Below are 21,027 nucleotides of genomic sequence, written 5' to 3'. Positions count from 1 at the left end.
CGTTTCAGACTCTGTTGGTTCCCTGGGAATTGACACGACATGACACTCTCGTTTGCTGTTTCCCGGGACCGGTCGGCGGAAGGAACAAAGGCCTCGGCGGGCGGGTCCGCGTGTCCCGAGGACGGAGCCCAAACCTGGGTGGAGGAGACCCTGGACTGGACCCGCGAGAAACCCCCGGGGAGCCGCTGGGGTGGGGGGCTGCCGTGAGGGGCTCCCACGAAGGTCACCCACGGGAGGCACCCACTGGACACCGTCTAGGTGAGCGCCCGGACCCCCGACACCGCCCGACCCCTCTTCACCCCGCGGCGCTGGGTACGAGGCGTGCCGTGCGTCGAGCTCCAGTGGCGCAGGAGGCGAGCGCAGGGGGCCCGCATGGACCCCACGGTGGGCCGTGAAGGCCCGACGCCTCCGTGCCCACAGGTCGCGTCGCCCGGGTCCTGGTCCTTGGCAGGATCTGGGCAGCGCCGCAGTTCTGAGGTGTAGGCAGGGCGCAGCAGCCTAAGAGGACGATGGGAAGTTTAGGGATTCATGAGAAAGTCGGTGAACAGCGCTGGGTGCTGGCCTGCTGAGGGTGCCCCAGGCCCTAGGAGCCTGACTGTTCTCTGCCTGGTCCCAGTTCTGGGGTGAAACCGTCCCATCGCTGGCAAAGCAGCAGCCACATGTGGCCCAGAGAGAACAAACCTGCCTCCGGCACTGAATGCTCACCTGTCACTGTGTCAGTGACACTGGGTGTAGGCAAAGGCCGTCACCCCAGAATTCTCCTGCCCTTAAATCCCTATAACTGTACAATTAAGAGAATTTATATATTTGCATCATCTTTAGACAAAACTGATTTTTAATAATAAAGCATAGTACAAATGTGTCTGAACAGACATCCCAACATTACCAGCAGAAGTCCAGCAAAGTATTAAAGAAACACAGGTGGGAGGTCATTTCAGCAGAGTCAGTCCTTTAATTTAAACCTGTGAATATGTCATTTTACGTATGACTAAGAAAACTGTTCATTAAATACATTTTTATTTGGATTGTTTAAAAATCTAGTAATAAATGTTACAATATTTTAAAGCTGCTCTGAAAATCAGTAGAAATATTCTTGGAAAAGAGCATCCTACCTGGCTCTCTGTTGCCTTTGAAGTTCAGTATACACTAAAATGTCTGGTGTTTCCATTCAAAAGTAGTAATTTATTTATGGCATATTGAAGTGACATTCTTGAAAAATGAACTCTGGACAGACACATGCCTTCTATCTACACGAATGTACACCCATCAGCTGTAACATCGGGGTCACCACACGGCTTCCTCGCGGCGTCCCACGACCTACAGGGCTTCCCGCAGCAGCAGCCGCAGCCTCTGCAGCTCGTCGCCCAGCGGGGCCACCCACTCCCGCCGCAAGTACTGGACGTCCACGTCGCCTGAGGCTCTGGCCAGCACCAGGGCCAGGAAGCCACTGCGGGTCTTCTCTACTTCACCCACGACAGTCATGGCCACCAGCCTGAAATCGAGAAGCACACGCCGCGTGATCCCGAGTCTCCGGATTACCCACCTTCCCAGGGGGGAGCAGGAAGAGGAGAAACGCTGGAAACACAGGGGGGAGGAGCTCCTTGGCATCAGCCTGGGGATGACTTTGGATCTGGCTCCAAAAGCAAAGGCAACAGAAGCAAACAGGTGGGACTACGAAGCAGCTTCTGCACAGCAAAAGAAACCAGAAACAAAATGAAAGGGCAACCCACAGAATGGAAGAAAGTATTTGCCAATCATACATCTGTTAGGGGGTTAATAACCAAAACATAAAGATCTCATACAACTCAATAGCCAAAAAACCAAGCAATCCAATTACAAAATGGGCAGAAGATCTAAATAGAAATTTTTCCAAAGAAGACACACAGATGGCCAACAGACGAGTGAAAAGATGCTCAACACATCATTAATCACCAGGGAAATGCAAATCAAAACCACAATGAGCTATCACCTCACACCTGTCAGAATGGTCATCATCAAAAAGATAAGAAATAACAAATGCTGGAGAGGGTGTGGAGAAAAGGGAGCCCTCCTGCACTGCTGGTGGGAATGTAAATTGGTGCAGACACAGTGGAGAACAGTGTGGAGGTTTCTCAAGAATTAAAAATAGAGCCAACATACAATCCAGCAATTCCACTCCTGGGTATTTATCCAAAGAAAATGAAGCCACTATCTCGAAGAGATATCTGCACTCCCATGTCCAGTGCAGCATTATTCAGAAGAGCCAAGACATAGAAACAACCTAAGTGTCCATCAAGGGATGAATGGATAAAGAATATGTTTTGTGTATATATATAAATATATATGTGTGTGTGTATGTGTGTGTATATATATATATATATGTATCTCCATATACATGTGGAATATTTTTCAGCCATAAAAAAGGAAATCCATTTGTGACAACATGGATGGACCTTGAGGGCATTATGCTAAGTGAAATAAGTTAGACAGAGAAGGACAAACACCGTGTGATCTCACTTCTGTGTGAAACCCCACCTCCACCCTGCACACATACACACACAAAACAGGCTCACGGAGAACAGCCTGGTGGTTGCCAAAGGAAGGGGGTGGGGCATGGCCCAAACGGGCAAAGGGGTACAAGCTTCCAGTTACAAAATGAACAAGCCATGGGACGCAGTGTACACATGGCAACTATGGTTAATAACACTGTATTGCATATTTGAAAGTGGATGAGAGTAAATATTAAAAGTTCTCATCACAAGATAAAACTTCTGGAACTATGTAAGGTGACAGACGTATCATAAGACAATATATACAAACTTCACATCATTATGTTGTGCGCCTGAAACCAATATGTTTTACATCAATTATACCTCAATATAAATAAATAAATAAACGATAGATAATATAATTCTTTGATCCTTAGACTATTTTGGACTAAATATGAAACAAACACACTTTAAAGTGGTTTTTTAAGATCTTACTCAAATATATAAATATAAAACTAATATTTAAATTTAAATATAAATAACCATACTTTAAAGTGTGGTGGCCTTATACATAAATCAAGTAAGAAAGACCATCAGTGATGCTTCTGCAAAAAAACACCTAGGAGGGCTCATCCTGAGTTTCATCAGACTTACCTGTCTGGATAGACGGGCTGTTTGGCGACAGGACCCAAATCGCTCTCTAGGAGGTCCCAAATATACACACAAGATGTGTCATCCTGGACCAGGAACACAGCCGGTCTCGTCGAGGACCACTGCAGGCCAATGACGGCGCGGCCGTGGGTGCTCTCGTCCCACTGCAGGAGCGCGTGCTCGGCCGTCAGCTGGTGCAGCCTGATGCTCCCGTCAGAACAGCCGGCCTGGGGGAGGCGGGGAAACCTTATCACAGTTCTTTTCTCTTTTTTACCCAAGCTCAGTAGCCAAGGAAAATTTTCAGGACATCAGCTTTTTTTGTTGTACAGCAAAAATATTTGGTTTATATTTTGTTTTCCAAACATAAAATCGTAACATTAAATCTTGTCCTCACAAATCACGAAGGTGAGCGTTTGGAGATTCTGATACACTTTGTACCCCCTGCCCCTCCCCAAAAGGGCTAATAATCGGCGAGTTCAGTGAACATATAAATAGGTGTTTATTTTTATCAAAGCTGAATATTGCTGATTGAAGCATAGGACATTAAGATTGGCAAGACGGACATCTTTTTTCAAAAAATCACGTACGTTTGCACGTATAATATGGCTTTACATTCCTTTTGGATTGAAATTTCCATAAAACAAAACTCAGCTGGCCTAGTTAAAGACTAAATTTTTAGCCTAGGAAAAGGAAACAATTCCTTTTTACTCAATATATTTAATTCTTCACATATTTAATCTTTCAAAAAAAGCAGAGGCAAGATACAGCAATCACGAAAGCTCCTAAAGTAAATGAACCGATTTATGCATAACAAGGCCAGGTGCCCACTGCCGGGAGGGTGGAGGGGACCCTGGGCCAGCCGGGGACTAGGGTGTGCGTGCGACGCCGGGTGGGTGGTGAGTAGATGGAGACCAGAGGAGATCTCGATGTCGTGTCCTGTACACAAGCACTTCTGACTGCCCAGGTCTTGGGACTTCAGGGGACCAGACCCGAGCGCTGTGGATCCCAGCAGACGCTGCGAAAGAATCGGTGCTTAAAAAACAGGCGTTCTTACCAGGAATATCGGTTCTCCAAACGGTGAAAAGTCAATCACGTTCACCTTCACTGGCCTCATGCCCTGCTGCTGGGGCCTGAACAACCTGGGAGACACTCTCATGTCTTGTCTGGTGCCATGGCTGATGAGGCCCTGAAGGGAGAGTAAGGGGGGAACCAGGCGGGGTAAAGCTCGTATTCTTGAAACAATTTAATCAACATTCTGATTAAAGCAAACAGTAAGTTTATTTCCAACAAAAATACTTAGGGAATGAAATCTAGACCGTTACTCACCGTGTCTGTGCCAACAACAAAGCGATTAGAGTCTGAAGGCAGAAATTTAACGCTCAGTGTCTGCGTGGAGCCCCAAAACTCATGACCTTTATGGGAAAGGCTGGAAAACAGCAAAGAGGAACAGAGGGGCAGTCTTGAAACTGTCAGTGCCATCTGCCACTGGACGCGCTTCTAGTTCCTTTTCCCTTCGGTTACCGTATGCTCTGCACAGTTCCTTCAGCCCGTCCTCTTGCTCTTTCTTCTACTGTCTAAGCCACTCTTTCATTCGCAGACTTAAATTTCAGAGACACCAGTTCCATTTCTAGAAATGTCTTTCTGATCGCACAATGAGAGACATACCCTGGTGGGTGTCCCTCACATGGCAGCGTCGTGACCCTCCCCACGAGCCTGGCCATGGACATGCCCCCCACAGGCAGCTGTCCCAGTGCTGACAGCCCCCAGGCACTAGTCTGCCCCACGCTCGCTCCTCAGCTGCGGACCCCTGACCGCACCCCGACTCGGCTTCTGGGATTCTCCCGCTGGAGAGGCAGTGCGTCCCAGGGTCCCAGGCAGCGGTCAGCTGCAGCTCGCTGCCCAGCAGGCCTGACACATCCCTGGTCCCCACGGGAGCCAGCTCCCAGCCCCACCACTGCCCAAAAGCCTGCAGGCTGACTTGAAGCTCCACCCTTATTCTGGCACTTTCCCCCTTTCTTAAAAGACTGTATTTAGTGTGCTGTTGGCTTTCTACCTTGCACAGCGTTTGTACTGTAACAACCAGGGCCCAGGGCTGCTCCTGCCACGCTGCCCCAGTCCCGGGTCGGGGATCTGGCCCCTCAGTCTCTCCCCTCTCTTCTTACCTCCAGCCGAGATCCCCGCCTCGGGGCCCGCTGCCCTGGTCACCTCCACGCTGGGCCGACCAGGTCCCGCCCGTCCCGCCCTTCCCACCCCCAGGCCCCCTCCTCCCCCCTGGTCCTCAGCTGCACGGTGCCCCTCAGCTGAGCTGGACACCTGGGCGAGAGGCAGGCTCTCCCCGGTTCCTGGAGCCAGCCGGCCACCAGGTGTGCTCAATCCCACCCTTGACTGAGCCCAGCCCTCCGTCCCCACGAGTGCCGCCTGGTTCAGGCTCTCATCTCGGATCTCCAACCACCCCCACAGCAGCTCCTGAAGCTCTCCCCGAGTCCCCTCCTCTGTTCCAAGCTTACACTGCTGCCAAGTTCATGGTTCTAAACTGCAAACAAGACACACCCCTCCTTATGTAGAGTTCCGAGAAGAGTCCCCGTCACCCTCGAGAGAACTGTCTGAACCCTCGGCGCAGCGGACCCTCCTGAGGGTCAGGCCACCGACTCTACCCTTCTCCAGACAGCAAACCTACTGGCAGGTCTGAAACCGTCGGCGTCTTCATGCCTCTGGGCTCCCTCTGCCCGGGGCAGGCTCCCTGACTCTCATCTCAGCCCCCGTCCCATGGCCGTCCCTCCTCCGAGCCCCCACTCAGCATGGCTCCCCCCAGCACCTCACGCGTGTGCTGAGCCACGGGGATGAGGAGACGTGCCACCAGGCCACTCTCAGGGGAGGCCTTGCTGCCCCAGGGACCAGGGGCACTTCACCCAAGGTCCCCCTCCTCCCCGGAATGCCCGTGTTCGGGGCCGAGGGAGGGAGGCTCAGGCCTGGCAGGGGGGCTCTGGAGAGCAGCTCCTGCTGAGCCCCCGGGCCAGGCAGCTGCCGGGGGGCCTGCCTCTCAGCCCAGCCCCCTCGCCGCCACCCCTGCCGGACACTGACCCCAAGGCTGCAGTGGCTACTGGACACTTGTCGGCACTTAAGGGCCCTCCCTGAGGGAAGAGGCACCACGAGGCGGCCGGTAGAACACACGCCACTCGGCAAGTGTGCGGACACGGTCTGGACAGATGTTTGTTACACCCGGACCTGGGGGGGGCAGTGCCACACGTTTAGCGGGGAAGACCCAACATCAGCGACGGGTGACACTTTCCTTTAAAGAGCGCATGGTTACGCACAGGAGAAACTTATAGTTAAAAGATGAATGCAATGCATGGTAGGAAGTGATGCGGCCATAATGGAGATGAGGATGGTCTCACAGAAATTCAGTGGGCCGTCGGGGGCCACCCGTGGTGGGGTCTGCAGTGTGCTAGATGGGTTTTTTCAGGTAACTCACTCCTTGTCATAATTACACTGAAATCAACGGCAGGTGATTTACAATCATGAAGCATGTATGAATGCACTGATACAACCCAGAGGTGTTCTGTCTGATGAGGAAAAGTCAGGCTAATATCAAAGCGTTTTCCAGGGTAAATCACAGGCTGATAGCTAGGCCCTGACTGCGGTGAAAAGATGAGAAAAGACATCTTCGGGAAATAAATTAACATGAAATATATAAATACCACAGACAATATTCATACATCTAAGATTTTTACATCATATTAAGTTATTTGAGTAAAAACAGAAACCGAATTTCTGAATAAAACTTTCATACCAATGCTTCCAGTTCCTGAAACTTGTCTATTTAACTTCAGGGTTGTATTAAAACTGGATGAAAAAGAGTCAAATCGTACCAATTCATAAGATAGAAAATATTTTAATCAAAGAAAAATGTTAGCTCTATACCTGGCAATTGCATTTATTACTTTGATTCATTAATAATAAACTAAGTAGCAAATAAACTATTTAGCAAAAATACAGTTGGGGAAGTTAGGGTTCTTCGGTGCCAGCCTGGCCATGCCTTACCACCTAACACTATTTCCCCCTGTGGGAAACGGCTTTGTGAGCAGGGATGCGGCACAGACCTACCTGTCGCTCAGCTGGATCGCGGCACTGTGCACCAACTTTATCCTCCCTCCAGGTAGTAAACCTACAAACAGAGAAACCAGAAATAAATGCACCTCGTAAGACAAGTTAACCAAAATCCAATTACATTTGCCTGGGATTATTTTTCATTGCTTAAATATCTGTGTTAGGAAATAATATAAAAATGCAGATTGATGAAGAGTGTTCTGTCCCTCACGCAGGGGAGGTTCCTGCAATTGCCTTAGGATATGAATTAAGAATTTGCATTTCAGGGCCTTAGGGGAAGAGCGTTGGTGGAATCAATATCAAAAAGCCTTTACATTTTTAGATTTGATTTAAAAAGGGAAGTACACTTAAGCAAGAAAAGAAAAAAAATCAATATTTAACAAACTGCCAATTCCCCACAGAAACGCTCTTCCCGCGCTGCTTTCAGCTCGCCATGCAGGTGGGGAGGCCCCCTCCGGCCCCTCTAGCCCCGTCCGCCCCGCCCGGTGTCCCACACCCACGGCAGCCCCTGCTCACAGGGAGCAGAGCGGATGCTGCACGAAGACGAGGCTGAGAAGAGAGGCCCCTCAGGACGGTTTCCACCGCATCCTTTCTCCAGGAGAGGGGGGTCCACAGCACCGGCCCCTCCTCATTTCAAGAAGTCAGAGTGACTCTGCTCCTATTTTCTGGCTGGCTCTACGGGGGTGCCCCCGGCCCAAACAAGGTGAAGGGGCCGGTCATTAAATAAGTGGCTGGAGCTGCTGAGGAAGTGCAGGCGGGCGGCCCCTCGGTGCCCCAGCCCAGGGCATCGGGACAGCAAACTGCCGGCCGCAGAGCCCCCCCACCCCCGGTGGCTCCAGTCTCAGAGGTCTTGGGGGTCACACACACCCAGGCCTTAGACACCGAGTCTCGGGGACGCCCTCAGGGAGCACAGAGCAGATGACACACACGGGCCTCCCGTGACAAGGGCATCAGGGGCCTGGTCAACAGCCGACAGGTTATAAAATACAGAACTTAATCTTCATTTTCCATGCAGCTAATCACTGATTCTTCAAAGCGGTTATCGGTATCTTCAATCTTTATTGATTTTAGCAACCGTTGATTAAACTGTTTTTATTTAATAGTTACCTAAGTCACTTACTGCACCTGCAGTATCTGCTTTTGCTAATTCAACCACCACCTGAAATAGAACACTGAAGATGAGTATCAGCACGTGTAATAATCGTGAAACGGTCTAAGCAAAGCGAGCTCTGATTAAGGCACTAAAAATTTAATTGCTCCAGAAAAAAGACTAGCGTTTAAAAGTTATAAATTCCCTTCTTCGACCTGTTCCTCTACACTCTGTGACCGGTCAATGCCCTGTGCATCCTCCGGCCCTGACACTGCTCCCCTTTCACTCCCACAGGCATTCCCAGCAAGCCCGTCTCGTCCTGGTTTCCCTGCCGTAGCTGACTGCATGGTCGCCCCTGCTCCGCACACATCTCCCCCTGCCACCCCGACCACAGAGCACCGACCACCACGCAAACCCTGGGGTGAGCGCTCGCACGTCCGACTCACCCACACGTTGAGAACCCCACTCTCGTCCAAGGAAGCGACGTGGAAGGACAGGCCTGCTGGCTCTAGTGAAGACAGAACCGGGGAAGGACCGGCTCATAACCAGGAAACCACATCTCACAACTTGAGCTCAGGATTTTATGGAAGTGAAGGGTCACATACCTTCTTGAGTAGAAAACGGTGAAAGCACACAGCTCTGTCTTTTGCAGACAGACCCTGCGATGGGTTCTATTGCCTGGAGGGGACTGCGGTGGTTTACAGACGTCAGGACACCATCTGGGGATGAAAAGCACAGGCACCACATGCACGTAGTGAGTCGTGGAATACAGTTAACATTGTGCAGGGACAGGCACATCTTCCCAAAGCACAAGGCCACGCGGACCACAGTGAAAGGACACGTGCCATGGCTCTCAGCATCACCGAGGAGCAGAGGCCGCAGACCTCGTCACACTGTGAGAGGCGGGCCCTGTGTCTGCACGACGGCAGGTACAAGGATGGACAGAGCGGGTTGGGGGCTCTCCACGGCAAGAGGGAGTCGCAGAGACAGAGCAGAAGCTGGGGCCTCCCCGGCTGCGGGGGAACGGGGGTCTCACAGCCAGAGCAGCACAGGGAACGGGGAGTAGGGAGACTCGGGAGCTGCAGGCTCACCACCCCCACCAAGAGCAGCACCTTTAAAGAAACGACACCTCACGGTCCAATGGAACAGAGCTCCTCTGACCTGGCATATCCACCTACAAAATGTCCCGGAGTAGAAAAGAACAGACAAACTCCACACAAAGCTACCGAAGGAACTCGAGAGAAAATGCAAATGAAAGCATTTCAACCCAAGAAAATTCCCCCTCCAAAAAACAAGCATGAAACAGAAGACCAGAATCCAACACTCCAAACTACATCACACCTCTTCAAAAATACATTTGGAAATGTATTTACAGCACGTAAACAAACAAAAAGACCTGGAATCAGAAACCCAGAACAAAAATGGATTAAAAAACATCAAGAAAGAAAATGAGAGTTGGGGCTGAACTCAGGAAAGAAACTGAAGAAAAAGACAAAACGGTCTCAGGAATGAAGAATAAGTGACAGGGTTTCAGATTCAATGAACTTGAGGGAGGCCAGCTGAGGAAGGGGTGTCCTCTGGACCTGAGGTTACTGAAACTTCGCAGGTTTTAATGACAATGTTTAGATGGCAAAAGAAAACGAAGGCAGCATGTTAATGGAGTAATTAAGTTTAAAAACTTAAGAGTTTTAGTGTTTTGAACACGGTGGTGAATTCAAAGTTTAATTAGTAATATCAGCAGCAGTTAGAAAACACACATTCTTAAAAGATATCTTTTCTAACAGCATCAAACCCATAAGGTACCTATAAACTCATACATTCTCAATAGTGGCAATTTCACCCCCAAAGCGGCAAAAATTGGTTGTTGGGAGACAAAAGAAACCTTGCCCTTCTATGTATAAAACACAGATGTACTCAGAGAACGTATAGAGATACGCAGTATATGTGTGGCGCTCCAGGCAGGGGCGATCAGGCTCCTTGGCGAAGAGGAGGCACACCCAACACGCCTGACACAGGACTGCGTCCAGAGCATACAAGGCCTCGGAACAACGCAACAGTAAGAAGCAACAAATCAATTTACAAATGCGTGAAAGACCTAAACACACCCCACTGAAGACAGACGGCAATTAAGCACCTGGAGACGCTCCGCATCCCACGTCCTCAGGGAAACACAAAACAAAACCTCGAGACACACTCGCACCCACCAGAAGGGCAGGAAGTCTGCCGGCCCCACGGGTGAGGACGTTCAGCCCGTGGCGCCTGGGGTGCAGGCTCCAGTCCTGACCGCCAGCCACGGGAATTAACCAGGAGCCCGCCCACCAGCCGGCACAAAAACCCACGTGGTGCCCAGCAGAGGACCCTGCCCAGAGAAGGAGGGGTGACGTTCTGAGCCCCGCACAGCCGTGACTGCAGGCACATCTCCCGAAGGGACGGAGGCCAGGCTTGAAGGTCTGGGCGCTGCAGGGTCCCATCATTTGCCTTCTGAGAAGGTAAAACTACAGAGAAAAAGCCGAGCCTGGGAACCATGAAGACGGGGAGACGCAGAGCCAGCTGTGTGTTGGGCGGGGGGGTGGGGGTGTCCCTGGGCAGGAACAGGGAGAAGGACGCTGAGAGACGGTCAGGTCTGAGTGCAGGCCCTGCCCCGAGGTCACTGTGCTCGTGGACGAGCCTCCCACCCCTGAGCACTGGCAGGTGGGCAGAGACGGGTGCTGAACAGGTCACGTCCACAAAGCACTGAGAGAAAACCCCGGAACACAAGTGCCTACGCAGGGGCGGGCAGGGTGGGGTGGTGGTCGTGCTTGTCCTTGCTTGTGGTTGTGGTTGTGGTTGTGATTGGCTGTGGCTGGAATTGTAATTGTGGTTGTGGTTGTGGTTGTGGTTGTGATTGGCTGTGGCAGCAGCCGCATTGGCATGAAGTATTCACAGGAGTCTGACTAGGGGTCCTGGCAGCTCCAGTGGTTCTGGTTCCTTTTGACCCCTGAGAGGCCACTACTTCTCTCCTTCAGCCTCCAGTGGGGCTGTCTGAGCCACAGGAGCGCACACACCAACGCACTTCAGACTGATTTAAAACCGGGCGTCATCTCACTGAGGACCTGAAGTCCCCAGAGCTAACAGGACAGAGCGCTCCCATCACCACTGCCGCTGCCCGAGTAGCTGCCGGAAGGAGGCTGTTTCTCCTGTTTATCACAGGTCTCTTTTGCTCTTAGGTCAGAGCCGTCCTCTGGATGACCTGCATGAACGATGCAAAGGGATCTCACGGCTGCTCCGGAAGACCCTGGGCTGGCGGGCAGTGTCACTGACCGGTGGAAAAGGTTGCGGTCCTGAACGTCCAGAAGCACCCGCTCAGCTTCACGTAACGATGGATCCTGGCATCTTCCCTCAGATCCCACACGACCACTGAGCCGTGCACGGTCCCAGCAAACAGCAAGAAGGCTTTAAAGGGGCTAAAGCAGCAGCACGTGACCTAGAAGGATGCACAGAAAGCCGGAGCTGACACGTGGAGGCACCGGTGCCCGTGGACCTTCCACCTGGAAGCCGAGCGCGTCTGCCTGTCGTCTCCCCGGGTGACGGGAGGGATGGCGGCTGCGGGGCGTGGCCACGGTGCCTCCGTCCAGCCCCATCAGGTGGCCCAGAAGGGCTGATCCCTCTTCTGCCATTTCATTTTCATCCTGCATCACAGTAAGTTGTTGTTTTCAAGCCCCCAAAACTGATACCCATAAAGGTTATCCTTCTCCACAGCTCTGGAGGAAATCGACGACTCTGAGGTCAAGGACCACATGACTAGAAACACACGCGTAAAAGGGCAACTCTTCCACTGTACCCGCGTGGTCGTCACACCACAGCCCCACTAACCAGGGGCAGGAAACACACGAGGCCAAGGACCTGGAAAACCTCAGGCACATTAAGAAAGCTCTACGAGATCCGGACCAACTGGAGCAAGCCGGGAAGCACACTTCTGGGATCCCAGCGGCGCCAGAGCCCATGTGTCCATTAAGTCACAGGCACGACAGTGCTGAACGCCAGGGACTGAGAGGCTGCGGTAACCTGGCCCCTCCGTCCAGCTGGTCCTGCCAACTAGGAGTTTCTGCACCTCGTCACCCTGCACACAGCTGGGGCGGCAGGGACAGAAAGCAGTGGCCTTGGAAGCCCTCCTGGTGCCTGCCCTCTGCTAGTAACACCACGGCTCTCCCGGGCTGTACCTTCGACTCGCATATCAGGACCTTCTGGGGCCCCGACGGCTGCCAGATGTCCCACACGCAGAGCACGTATCTGCCATCCAGCAGGGGCGTGAAGGCTTTCCCAGGTCGCCCGTGCACGGACACCACCATCCGCCTCTGAACCTGAGAGGCATGCAGGTAGGATACTCTCCGGTCTGAGGATAAGACAAGAAAAACGTTTCTGCATTTAGTGATCTGCCAGGATCCACGTTAAACTAACACACTTCAGATTATTCAGATACATTTCAGCTTAATGAAGAAATAAACATGGTCTTTCAAAGATGCCCGCACCTGAAATCGGGGTTTTTACAAATGGCCAAGCTCGACTTGAAAACGTCCAAGTTGGCCTCGTTTGCTAGAAGCCACCCTCCTCCACACCCGGCACAAAGCGGCCTGGGACTCCGCTGTCCATCAGCTACTCCCACGGGCCCGCAGGAGCGCAGGTGACCTGGGTGGGGCGTCACAGCTGCCCCAACAGTGCCTTCTCCCCCAGCAACGGGACCCTGCCTGACACCCATCTTCCTCCTGATATCTGTCCCTCAGACACACTGTCTGTTCCCCTTGTTCGGTCCACTTACAGAGGCAGGATTTCTGTCTGTCTGTCCGCTGTGGCCTGGGACACTGCAGACACTCTTGAGTATCTGTGGCACCCAGAGAAGAATGAGGGGGCCACCAGCGCCGCGCGTTTCCTGGCGATGGTGGCATCGAGCGGACTCTGTGAGGGTCCCGGGTCACTCCCTCGGAGCTCAGCTCCAGGTAACGTGAACCAGGCCCAGGTCAAGGACACCTGCCGTCCCAACCTCCTCTCCCGTTACCTCAAAACTCACTTTACTAAAACAAAACACAAGAAAAACCTCCACTCTGCCCACACTCGGAACTAAGGGGCAAGTTCCGGACAACACCCGTGCATCCTCTGTCTCTAACTAAGGGCTCTGGAACAAGCACACCCGGCCCCCAGCCCCGGATCTGTGAAGCTGCCATCGCTCATCAGCTCCTGGAGGAAAGGACTGCTTTAATTCCTGTTTCTTGGGCTGCAGGGGGAGGTGGTGGTGTGGACAGCTGTATTTTGAATGCTATAGATGCAATGATTTATTGTTTTTCTAATAGGATAACTCTTACCTTTTAAAAACAAAAATACCCTCAAACAACATGAGTTTTTTAAATTAACAATGCCATTTGTGTTAATCGTCAGTGCAGAGGCAGGGATACGAATCTAGATCTCTACAGCAGGCAGGATAGAGGAACTTCTAGAACAAGCGGCACCAATGCACCGGGTCACGCAGGCCCAGAAGCACCCGGCACAGCTGACTGCGGGGCCCCTGCACTCCTTGCCCTTCTCCACGCAGACCAGGACCATGGTTGCCACCCAAGCCCTCACCAGACACTTGTTTTAAAAGCAAGGAGGCGACCCACTTAAGCAATTTACACTTGGTCACGCACACGCAGTTTGTTTCGTTTATGACCACATGCGGTTACACTCCATGTGTGACGACACGGGCTTCACTTTTGTGGATTTTATGCTCTGTAACCATGGATCAACTTAAATCTAAGTCAACGCTGGGCTAAGTTAACCACACGACTCCCACCTGGACGCTCCCTCATGCCGCTCCCACCGTTCCTCTACCCGTGAGTGCCCGTCATTCCTGTAACACACGCGCTCGAGTCTGCAGAAGCTGGACCTCCGCTCCCTGTTCAATAATCCCCCTGCTAACACAGGGTGTAACAGTAAGGGTCACTGCCTCAACGTCAATGTTGACTTTGAGGACCGCTTACTTTGAAGGAACGGCAAGCTGGTATTCAGCTGCGCGGAGCTATCGCTGAAGCGCAGGAGGCAGTCCTGCGCCCGGGGTGTCCAGGTCGGCTCCGACGCCACCCGGTCCTCTTCAAGCAGAACCGCAATCACCTTCCAAAGACACATGAGCAGTCCTTCTTCAACACTCTCAAATGGACTCATCTTACAAGATAAAACAAAGCACTACCTAATCTTACCTGTTTCTTAAAATAACTGCCTAAGTCCAAGATATCGTATAAACGGACAGAATGAAATTATTTTGTCCTTTCCACACAATAATAGAAACTACCAGGTAAAGTTCCATTAACATAAACTCCAGAGCCATTATTTAACATTGGATGTTATTTTTCATAGTAAACCTTTTGCTAAAATAACGGGAGTGGGGAAAGGGACCCTCCAGCTTTTCTAGAAGAAATAGGGGCATGGAAATGCCACCTACAGCACCACGTCCTGCTCACCGGGCTGCGGTAAGGACCCAGTGTGACAGCAAATCGCCGTCACTGCCCTCATGGGTCGTGGGTCACGCTCAGGACGACGATGGGGAAGAAAAAGGTGAGGTGGACTCGGGAGAGGTGCCCACTGAGAACAGACGGGACAGGGCGGGAGGCCCAGCAGCGAGACCAAGGTCTCCGACCCCGGCCGCCCCTGCTTCCTGCTCCAGCCCACCTTTCCTCCACGTCACCGGCACCCGAGCGTGTGAACTCTCACTGAGAGCAGCTGACGTCACGTGCAAGCGTGTGAAAGCACGGTCGTATCTCGTAAAGCACAGACGCTCCGCAACGCAGCTCGGAGACCAGCCCCAGGCGTCCAGCACAGGGCTGAGGACAGGCTCATTCTGAATCTACATGTCAGGTTCATGTGTATTATACTTATCGGTGCTTTACACCGATAAGAAACACCCACGCAGGACCAGGATGGTGACCGTGGTTTGCTTTGACATAATTGAGGGGTGGGTGGCGGGGCTCAAGAGGTGAAGGGCTGCAAGCTGGGACCTCTGAAGCACGCGGCGGCCACCTGCCGCCCCTCGACCTTTGTATGGACTTTGAAGATTTCCATAACCAGTTTTTAAAGTCATGAGTTTACTAGTTTCAAATACCCTAGATGTGTGCTCACCTTGCTGACTTTGTATGTCTGTTTTTTAGCCTATATTCATTTTAAAATGCAAGCAACCAACGTTACAGTACAGAATCCAAACGTACAGACAGTGCCTGCAGCCACAGAAGCTGCTGGGGTCCCTGCCCAGGGCACAGCGCACCTGGCAAGCGGCCCGGAGGAAGCTGCACAGGCGGGGCGTGTTGACCTTCGGGACGACGGCGGCGGCATCAAGGGGGGCGGTCCGCTCACTCCCTGAAAAAACAGCGCACATGAAACCAGCCAGCGCGACTCTCACAGTCACGGTCGCACATGTCAAAGGGCGTACGAGCGAACCAGGAGCCCTGGAGGGGAAGCCAGGGGGTTCCAGCTCATCCTCTAGATCGCCTCCTGATTTCTCAGAAGTCTGCAAACAGAATCCTACCTAAAGCACCAGTTTATCACGGATGTGTTACGTTTAGGTGTGTTATTTTCTTAGGATGAGGCTTCCCTGAGGAAAGGGAGTAACAGAGGTAATTCCTCAGAAGGAACAATCCACCACCAGTAAAGCAATATTTAGCACATAAATAACCGAGGAGAGCCCAAGGTGAGCAGAACTCTGCATATTCCAGGGGCTTCCATCTGTCTTGATATGACATACCTGGAAAATGTACTTAAAGATGAAACTTCTCTAAGAATGAGAACAGACTACCCCAAATTAAGAGCAGAGAGTGTTCTAGAAGCCCATCTGCAAAGTGCTGGTTTGGCGCGTGGGCTCTTTCCTTTCCGTTTAGGAACAAGTGTTGTGAACCCTGATCAGGGCCCAGCCCAGGCCTCCAGCTCCGCGCAGGTGCTAAGGGTGGTGTCTGGAAGAGCTCTGGTGTTTCCACAGCCACGTGGTGATAGCCACACTCGAGACGGAGGAAAGAACAAGAAAGGGAGTGAACACAACTCCCAGGGTCGAGAGCAGAGGCTGGTTACCCCCAGACACGGCCGCGCCTTCCCCTGGGTGCTGGGTCCACACTTCCTGAGTCTCAACTTCTTCAGTCTGGACATTCCTGTCCACGTTATCTTCGTTATACTGAACGTAGGCCTGAAAAACAAAGCTGGGCTGAATTAGCCTTGGCTCTCAACCTCAGAGCCATTTCTCATTGCTGAAAACAACTAACAATTTTTAAGTTAATGACGACAGTCTTCTAGTCTATCAAAAGTAAGCATATGGCATGAATAACAATCATGCAAAGACTGGTTGTGTCTTAAACATTTGATAAATAGGGGCCTAAATTTCAAAAGCGTTTTCAAAAAGTCACAACAAACAATTCAGCTCTGGCTTGAAAAGATGATGACCTAGTCCACCAACACCCTATTCTCTTAGAACACAGCAGCTTTGCAAAAGCAGACACAAATTTATTTATTTCAAAAATGTACATGCTTCAGCAAAGACAGTTTTGATACTAATAGCTTTAAGATGAGGAAAACAAGCAAAAGAAGTTAGATAGTCTGCTCAAGGTCAGAGTGAGTCAGCTGCAAAGCCAGGGTTAATCAGTCAGCTTCTTAAATTTCCTCCTGTGATCTTCTCACCAGTGAAAGATTACTGACTGATATATCCAAGAGCATGTTGATAGGTGCACTGTGGGGACAGAAGAAAAATGTCCCAGGAGATCCCTGACTCCAAGACTTCACCACCTTGGGAGGTGGACTGTCACACAGTCAACAACTGGAAGTACTACAGGGAAAGACAGGGCTGTGTGGGTCGTACTGTAGCAACCCTGGAGCCAGAGGACACAGCGTTAAGTCATCGGGAAGGGGTCACCTAGTTACCTAGAGGGCAGGACAAGGACAGAGAGCAACAGGCAGGTAGATGGCAGGAGAGGCTGCGTGGCCTAAGCCAGGTGATGGAGAAAAACAGGTAGATGACAAAGGGACCTGGCAAGAAGGATCCACAGGCAGGTGACGGGGGGCCTGGGAAGGTAAGGGGGATCCACAGGCAGGTGACGGGGAGCCTGGGAAGGTAAGGGGGATCCACAGGCAGGTGATGGGGAGCCTGGGAAGGTAAGGGGGATCCACAGGCAGGTGACGGGGGGCCTGGGAAGGTAAGGGGGATCCACAGGCAGGTGACGGGGGGCCTGGGAAGGTAAGGGGGATCCACAGGCAGGTGACGGGGGGCCTGGGAAGGTAAGGGGGATCCACAGGCAGGTGACGGGGGGCCTGGCACAGGAAGACCTTGAGAGGAGGGTGAGGAGAATGGACCAGGCAGGAGGGATACTGAGGTGAGCCCAGTGTCTTGGGATTTGGGAGGCACTCGGTCGCTGATCTTGGAGTCCCTACATGCAGGAACATACGTGCAGGCCTCGGAGGCAGTGCAGGACGCTACAGCCCCACAGGAACCCAAGCAAGTGATCCGAGGTGACTTCCCAGTGACCTTCAGTAACCCCCCTACTTGGGGCTGTCCTCAGGGCTTGGGAGCGATCCACATCCGTGCCCAGGAGCCTCCAGGGCGCCGAGGACGCTGGCACAACCTCCAGGTGACGAGCGCATGACGTCTGCGTCCCTCACAACCACTCCCAGGTCTAACGTCCGGAACAGGACACAGCGCCACACAAACTCCTGCCACGCACTGTACTCGCACTTGGTAGCTAACCTTGTACTCACCTGCTTGGTGTTTCTTTTCCCGAAGTTTCTGATGTACATGTCGTACTCGTTCACCGGTGGGAGGTCCAGGAGGGAGAAGGTGAAGGAGAAGTCCAGGTCGATAAGCCGGAGCAGCTTTGTGCTGCGTGTCCTGGAAACGAGATGACGTGACAACCACGTGCAGAGGGAAGAATGGGCCGGGGGAGGGAGCCTCAGGAGGAGCTGGCGGCTCTGGCCAAGGGGCTCGTGAAGGTCTGTCTGGTGGGAGCCTGAGATACTGACAGTCACTAAGGTGGGAACTCACGCGTGTACAGCGAGGCCCCGGGGCTGAGACCCCCGCCTGTGCCATCGGCGCCCTCAGGCCCCCATCCCACCTGCCCGCCACCCACCCCGCTCTGAGGGACTGAGCCCTGGCCACTCCCGAGGGACGCGTCCAGCCAGGCGAGCCCCTGTCCACCCTCACCCCCGCCTTCATCTGATAAGACACTGGAAGAGCCGTGCTGCTGCAGAGGTTGGCGGCCGCGAGACCCGGGGGCGGGAGAGCCCGCTCCGCCACTGTGTCTCCCTGGCCGATCCCACTCTCTCTAAACCTATTGCATCCATCCCAGATCCGGGTGGACGCTTACATCTGCTCCCAGACTGTACTGGGTTTAGTACAGCGGACCACAGGCTGAGATTCTGTTCTCCACTTTCATGAATCTAGGAATTCTGCAAATTTCTGAGTTCACAGTCGTGTGACTCTGACGCCTGGCGGCCCTGGCTGTTCAAAGCTCACATCCACCTCCACCAGAGGCTAACCCGGGGCCTGCGCTTCATCGTCTACACAACTGGCCTGCGGCACCCACGGAGGACATCAACACAGGAGGCACAGCGCCCGGGCCAGCGTGGGGCTCTTCACCCACGAGTCCCCAGCTTCCTCACGCGAGAAACAGAGCGCCGGCCCTGAGTGACGCCAACCACAGGGCAGGAGGGGGCAGCACCACAGGCGCAGGCTGGGCCAGGCCGACTCTCTGCTCGGGGTTCCGGCCACCAGCCTCGCAGGCCCCTGACTGTGACGCTGCCGCAGCCGTGACGTGGGGGCTCCCAGGGCCCCCCGGAACTAACACCAATGCTAGGGCCGAGCTTGTCTACAGTACTGCACACCCGCACCAGGACACAACATCTGGACACAGGGAAACGGAGCACAAATGAAATCACGTGCCTGAACGCCAGCAGTGAAAACAAAACAAGAGCTAATTTTTAAGGGTACGTTGAAGAAAAGTGTATTAAAACTCCCTAATTCCTTCTGCAAAGTTCCCAACACACCTACTTTTGCTTAAGGGCCTGAGTCCGACTCTTCTGGCGGCGTGAGGCTGTCGCAAAGTCCAGGAAAATCCCACAAGCAGGGGTTTCGGAGGGGGAAACGTCTGCAGCTGCACACACACAAAAAGCGTTTTCGTGACACTGAAACATTTCTTCAAGCAAAAGAAATCAAGAGTAAACCAGCCAGAAGCATGCAAACCAATTACGTTCAGTAAGGTCTTTACACATAACTAGTGTTAAACATCTTCTACGAGCATTTAAGAACCACTCCAGCTACCGTCATCTACAACTTGCAGCAACAAAGCAAAACTTCCTACGCATGTGCCAATCACACTACGTTTAGAACTATTTAAGAATACACATACAAGGCAGTCCTCCACTCCCGCCCCACTCTCCCCCTCCCCCTCCCCAAGTGTGTCCTCTGGTAAGGGAGCTGAGACGTGAACGCACAAAACCACTGAAGAACAGAGACAGATGCAGCTTAATGCTGCATCAGCCACTCACTGTGGCAGAGAGAAAACAGGCAGACGCGGGCAGGGGTTCGTCAGGTCACAGGGTGCGGAGGTCGTTGGCCTGGTGGCCCACCATCAACTGCTGAAAGCTCCCGCCAGGACGGACAGCTCGGGCCTCGCCCTCCCACGCACACAGCCCCCGCTGCCTCTACCCTCCAAGGACGTCTGCACTCCCCGTGCAGACTGGGCCCGTCTGCCTACACATTTACTCCAGGTGTATCGCACTCTGTCTTCTCACTCCTCTTGGATACGTGTTTGAACTCCTGCAAAGAGCGTGCCCTCCCCTGCCGTCTCACAGCTTGATCAGACCGGCCAGGCACAGCCGGATCCGAGCCAGGGCACCGGCCTGGAGGCCGCGAGCAGGTTGCTGACGGAGCGCCTCCTGTTTCTCATCCCTCAGAACACCTGGCACTCAGGACCGTCAGGAGCGTTCATGAAAAGAACTCTCCTACCCTTACAAGTAGCCCTATCATACCCAGATGTCAAGAACTTCTGAGCGAAATACATTTCCAATCTCCTAAAGAAAATCTCCGGGCGAGGGCAGCTCCCTGGGGAACAGACCCTGTGCCGCCACGCTGCCCCTCTGACACGCCCGGGCCTCCAGAAAAACAGCAGCCTGTGCAGCTGACGGACGACACAGCGCAGGGAAGGAGCAGGGCTGCGCCCAGGCCCCCCGCGCTGAGCACCTGCCGGGCGCCGTCACGGGGGCGGAAGGGCTGGGAGCGACACGGGACCAGCATGCACTCACGTACCCGGCCCCGGCACCCTGCCACGCTCCGTCCGGCCTTGCTTCTCAAACAGCTTCGAGGACAGCTCGCCGACCCGTTCATTTTCTGCATGGATGGCTTTCTGAATTTCCTGTATCTCCCTCCTTCTGGCCAGAGGAAGCTCTTCCGCTGTCTCTTCTGATTCAGGCTCATGTGCAACATCGTCATCGTCCCCGTCACAGACCTCAAAGTCATCCTCGTAGCCCTGCAAACGTAGCAGACACGCACACAGGACGAAACGCACAGCTTACAGCCTGAAACAGACGTGGTCCTCAGTGTGGCTCAGGGCGACTTCTACAGCTCACAGATTTCCACATCATTGCATCACAAATCTGTATGAACTGCTGCGTTTGTTTTTCTGCATCTGTATAAACTCTACAGAACCACGTACACTGAGAGCTCTGAACGAACAATAACGT

The 21,027-nt window shown here is 52.9% G+C and overlaps 1 protein-coding gene across 1 annotated transcript in view; it reads right to left on the bottom strand.

Annotated features, from left to right (window-relative positions):
• Nucleotides 1-417: 417 nt before the first annotated feature.
• DYNC2I1 (dynein 2 intermediate chain 1) overlaps nucleotides 418-21,027 on the bottom strand; it is a 43,495-nt gene continuing 22,885 nt past the window's right edge. Inside the window, exons 9-24 of the mRNA XM_079932419.1 lie at nucleotides 20,594-20,813; nucleotides 19,337-19,439; nucleotides 18,049-18,178; nucleotides 16,378-16,489; nucleotides 15,581-15,672; nucleotides 14,307-14,436; nucleotides 12,516-12,688; nucleotides 11,617-11,779; nucleotides 8,922-9,035; nucleotides 8,763-8,824; nucleotides 8,334-8,385; nucleotides 7,224-7,284; nucleotides 4,446-4,545; nucleotides 4,174-4,305; nucleotides 3,123-3,346; nucleotides 418-1,492 (exon numbers count right to left, since the gene is read on the bottom strand). Coding sequence (XP_079788545.1) covers nucleotides 1,318-1,492; nucleotides 3,123-3,346; nucleotides 4,174-4,305; nucleotides 4,446-4,545; nucleotides 7,224-7,284; nucleotides 8,334-8,385; nucleotides 8,763-8,824; nucleotides 8,922-9,035; nucleotides 11,617-11,779; nucleotides 12,516-12,688; nucleotides 14,307-14,436; nucleotides 15,581-15,672; nucleotides 16,378-16,489; nucleotides 18,049-18,178; nucleotides 19,337-19,439; nucleotides 20,594-20,813 — 2,043 coding nt within the window. The 3' untranslated portion in view covers nucleotides 418-1,317. The remainder of the gene's footprint in view (nucleotides 1,493-3,122; nucleotides 3,347-4,173; nucleotides 4,306-4,445; nucleotides 4,546-7,223; nucleotides 7,285-8,333; nucleotides 8,386-8,762; nucleotides 8,825-8,921; nucleotides 9,036-11,616; nucleotides 11,780-12,515; nucleotides 12,689-14,306; nucleotides 14,437-15,580; nucleotides 15,673-16,377; nucleotides 16,490-18,048; nucleotides 18,179-19,336; nucleotides 19,440-20,593; nucleotides 20,814-21,027) is intronic.

This window comes from Stenella coeruleoalba (assembly GCF_951394435.1).
Source record: "Stenella coeruleoalba genome assembly, chromosome: 9".
In the NCBI taxonomy this organism is placed as follows: domain Eukaryota; kingdom Metazoa; phylum Chordata; class Mammalia; order Artiodactyla; family Delphinidae; genus Stenella; species Stenella coeruleoalba.
This window is presented reverse-complemented; position numbering and strand designations above follow the sequence as displayed.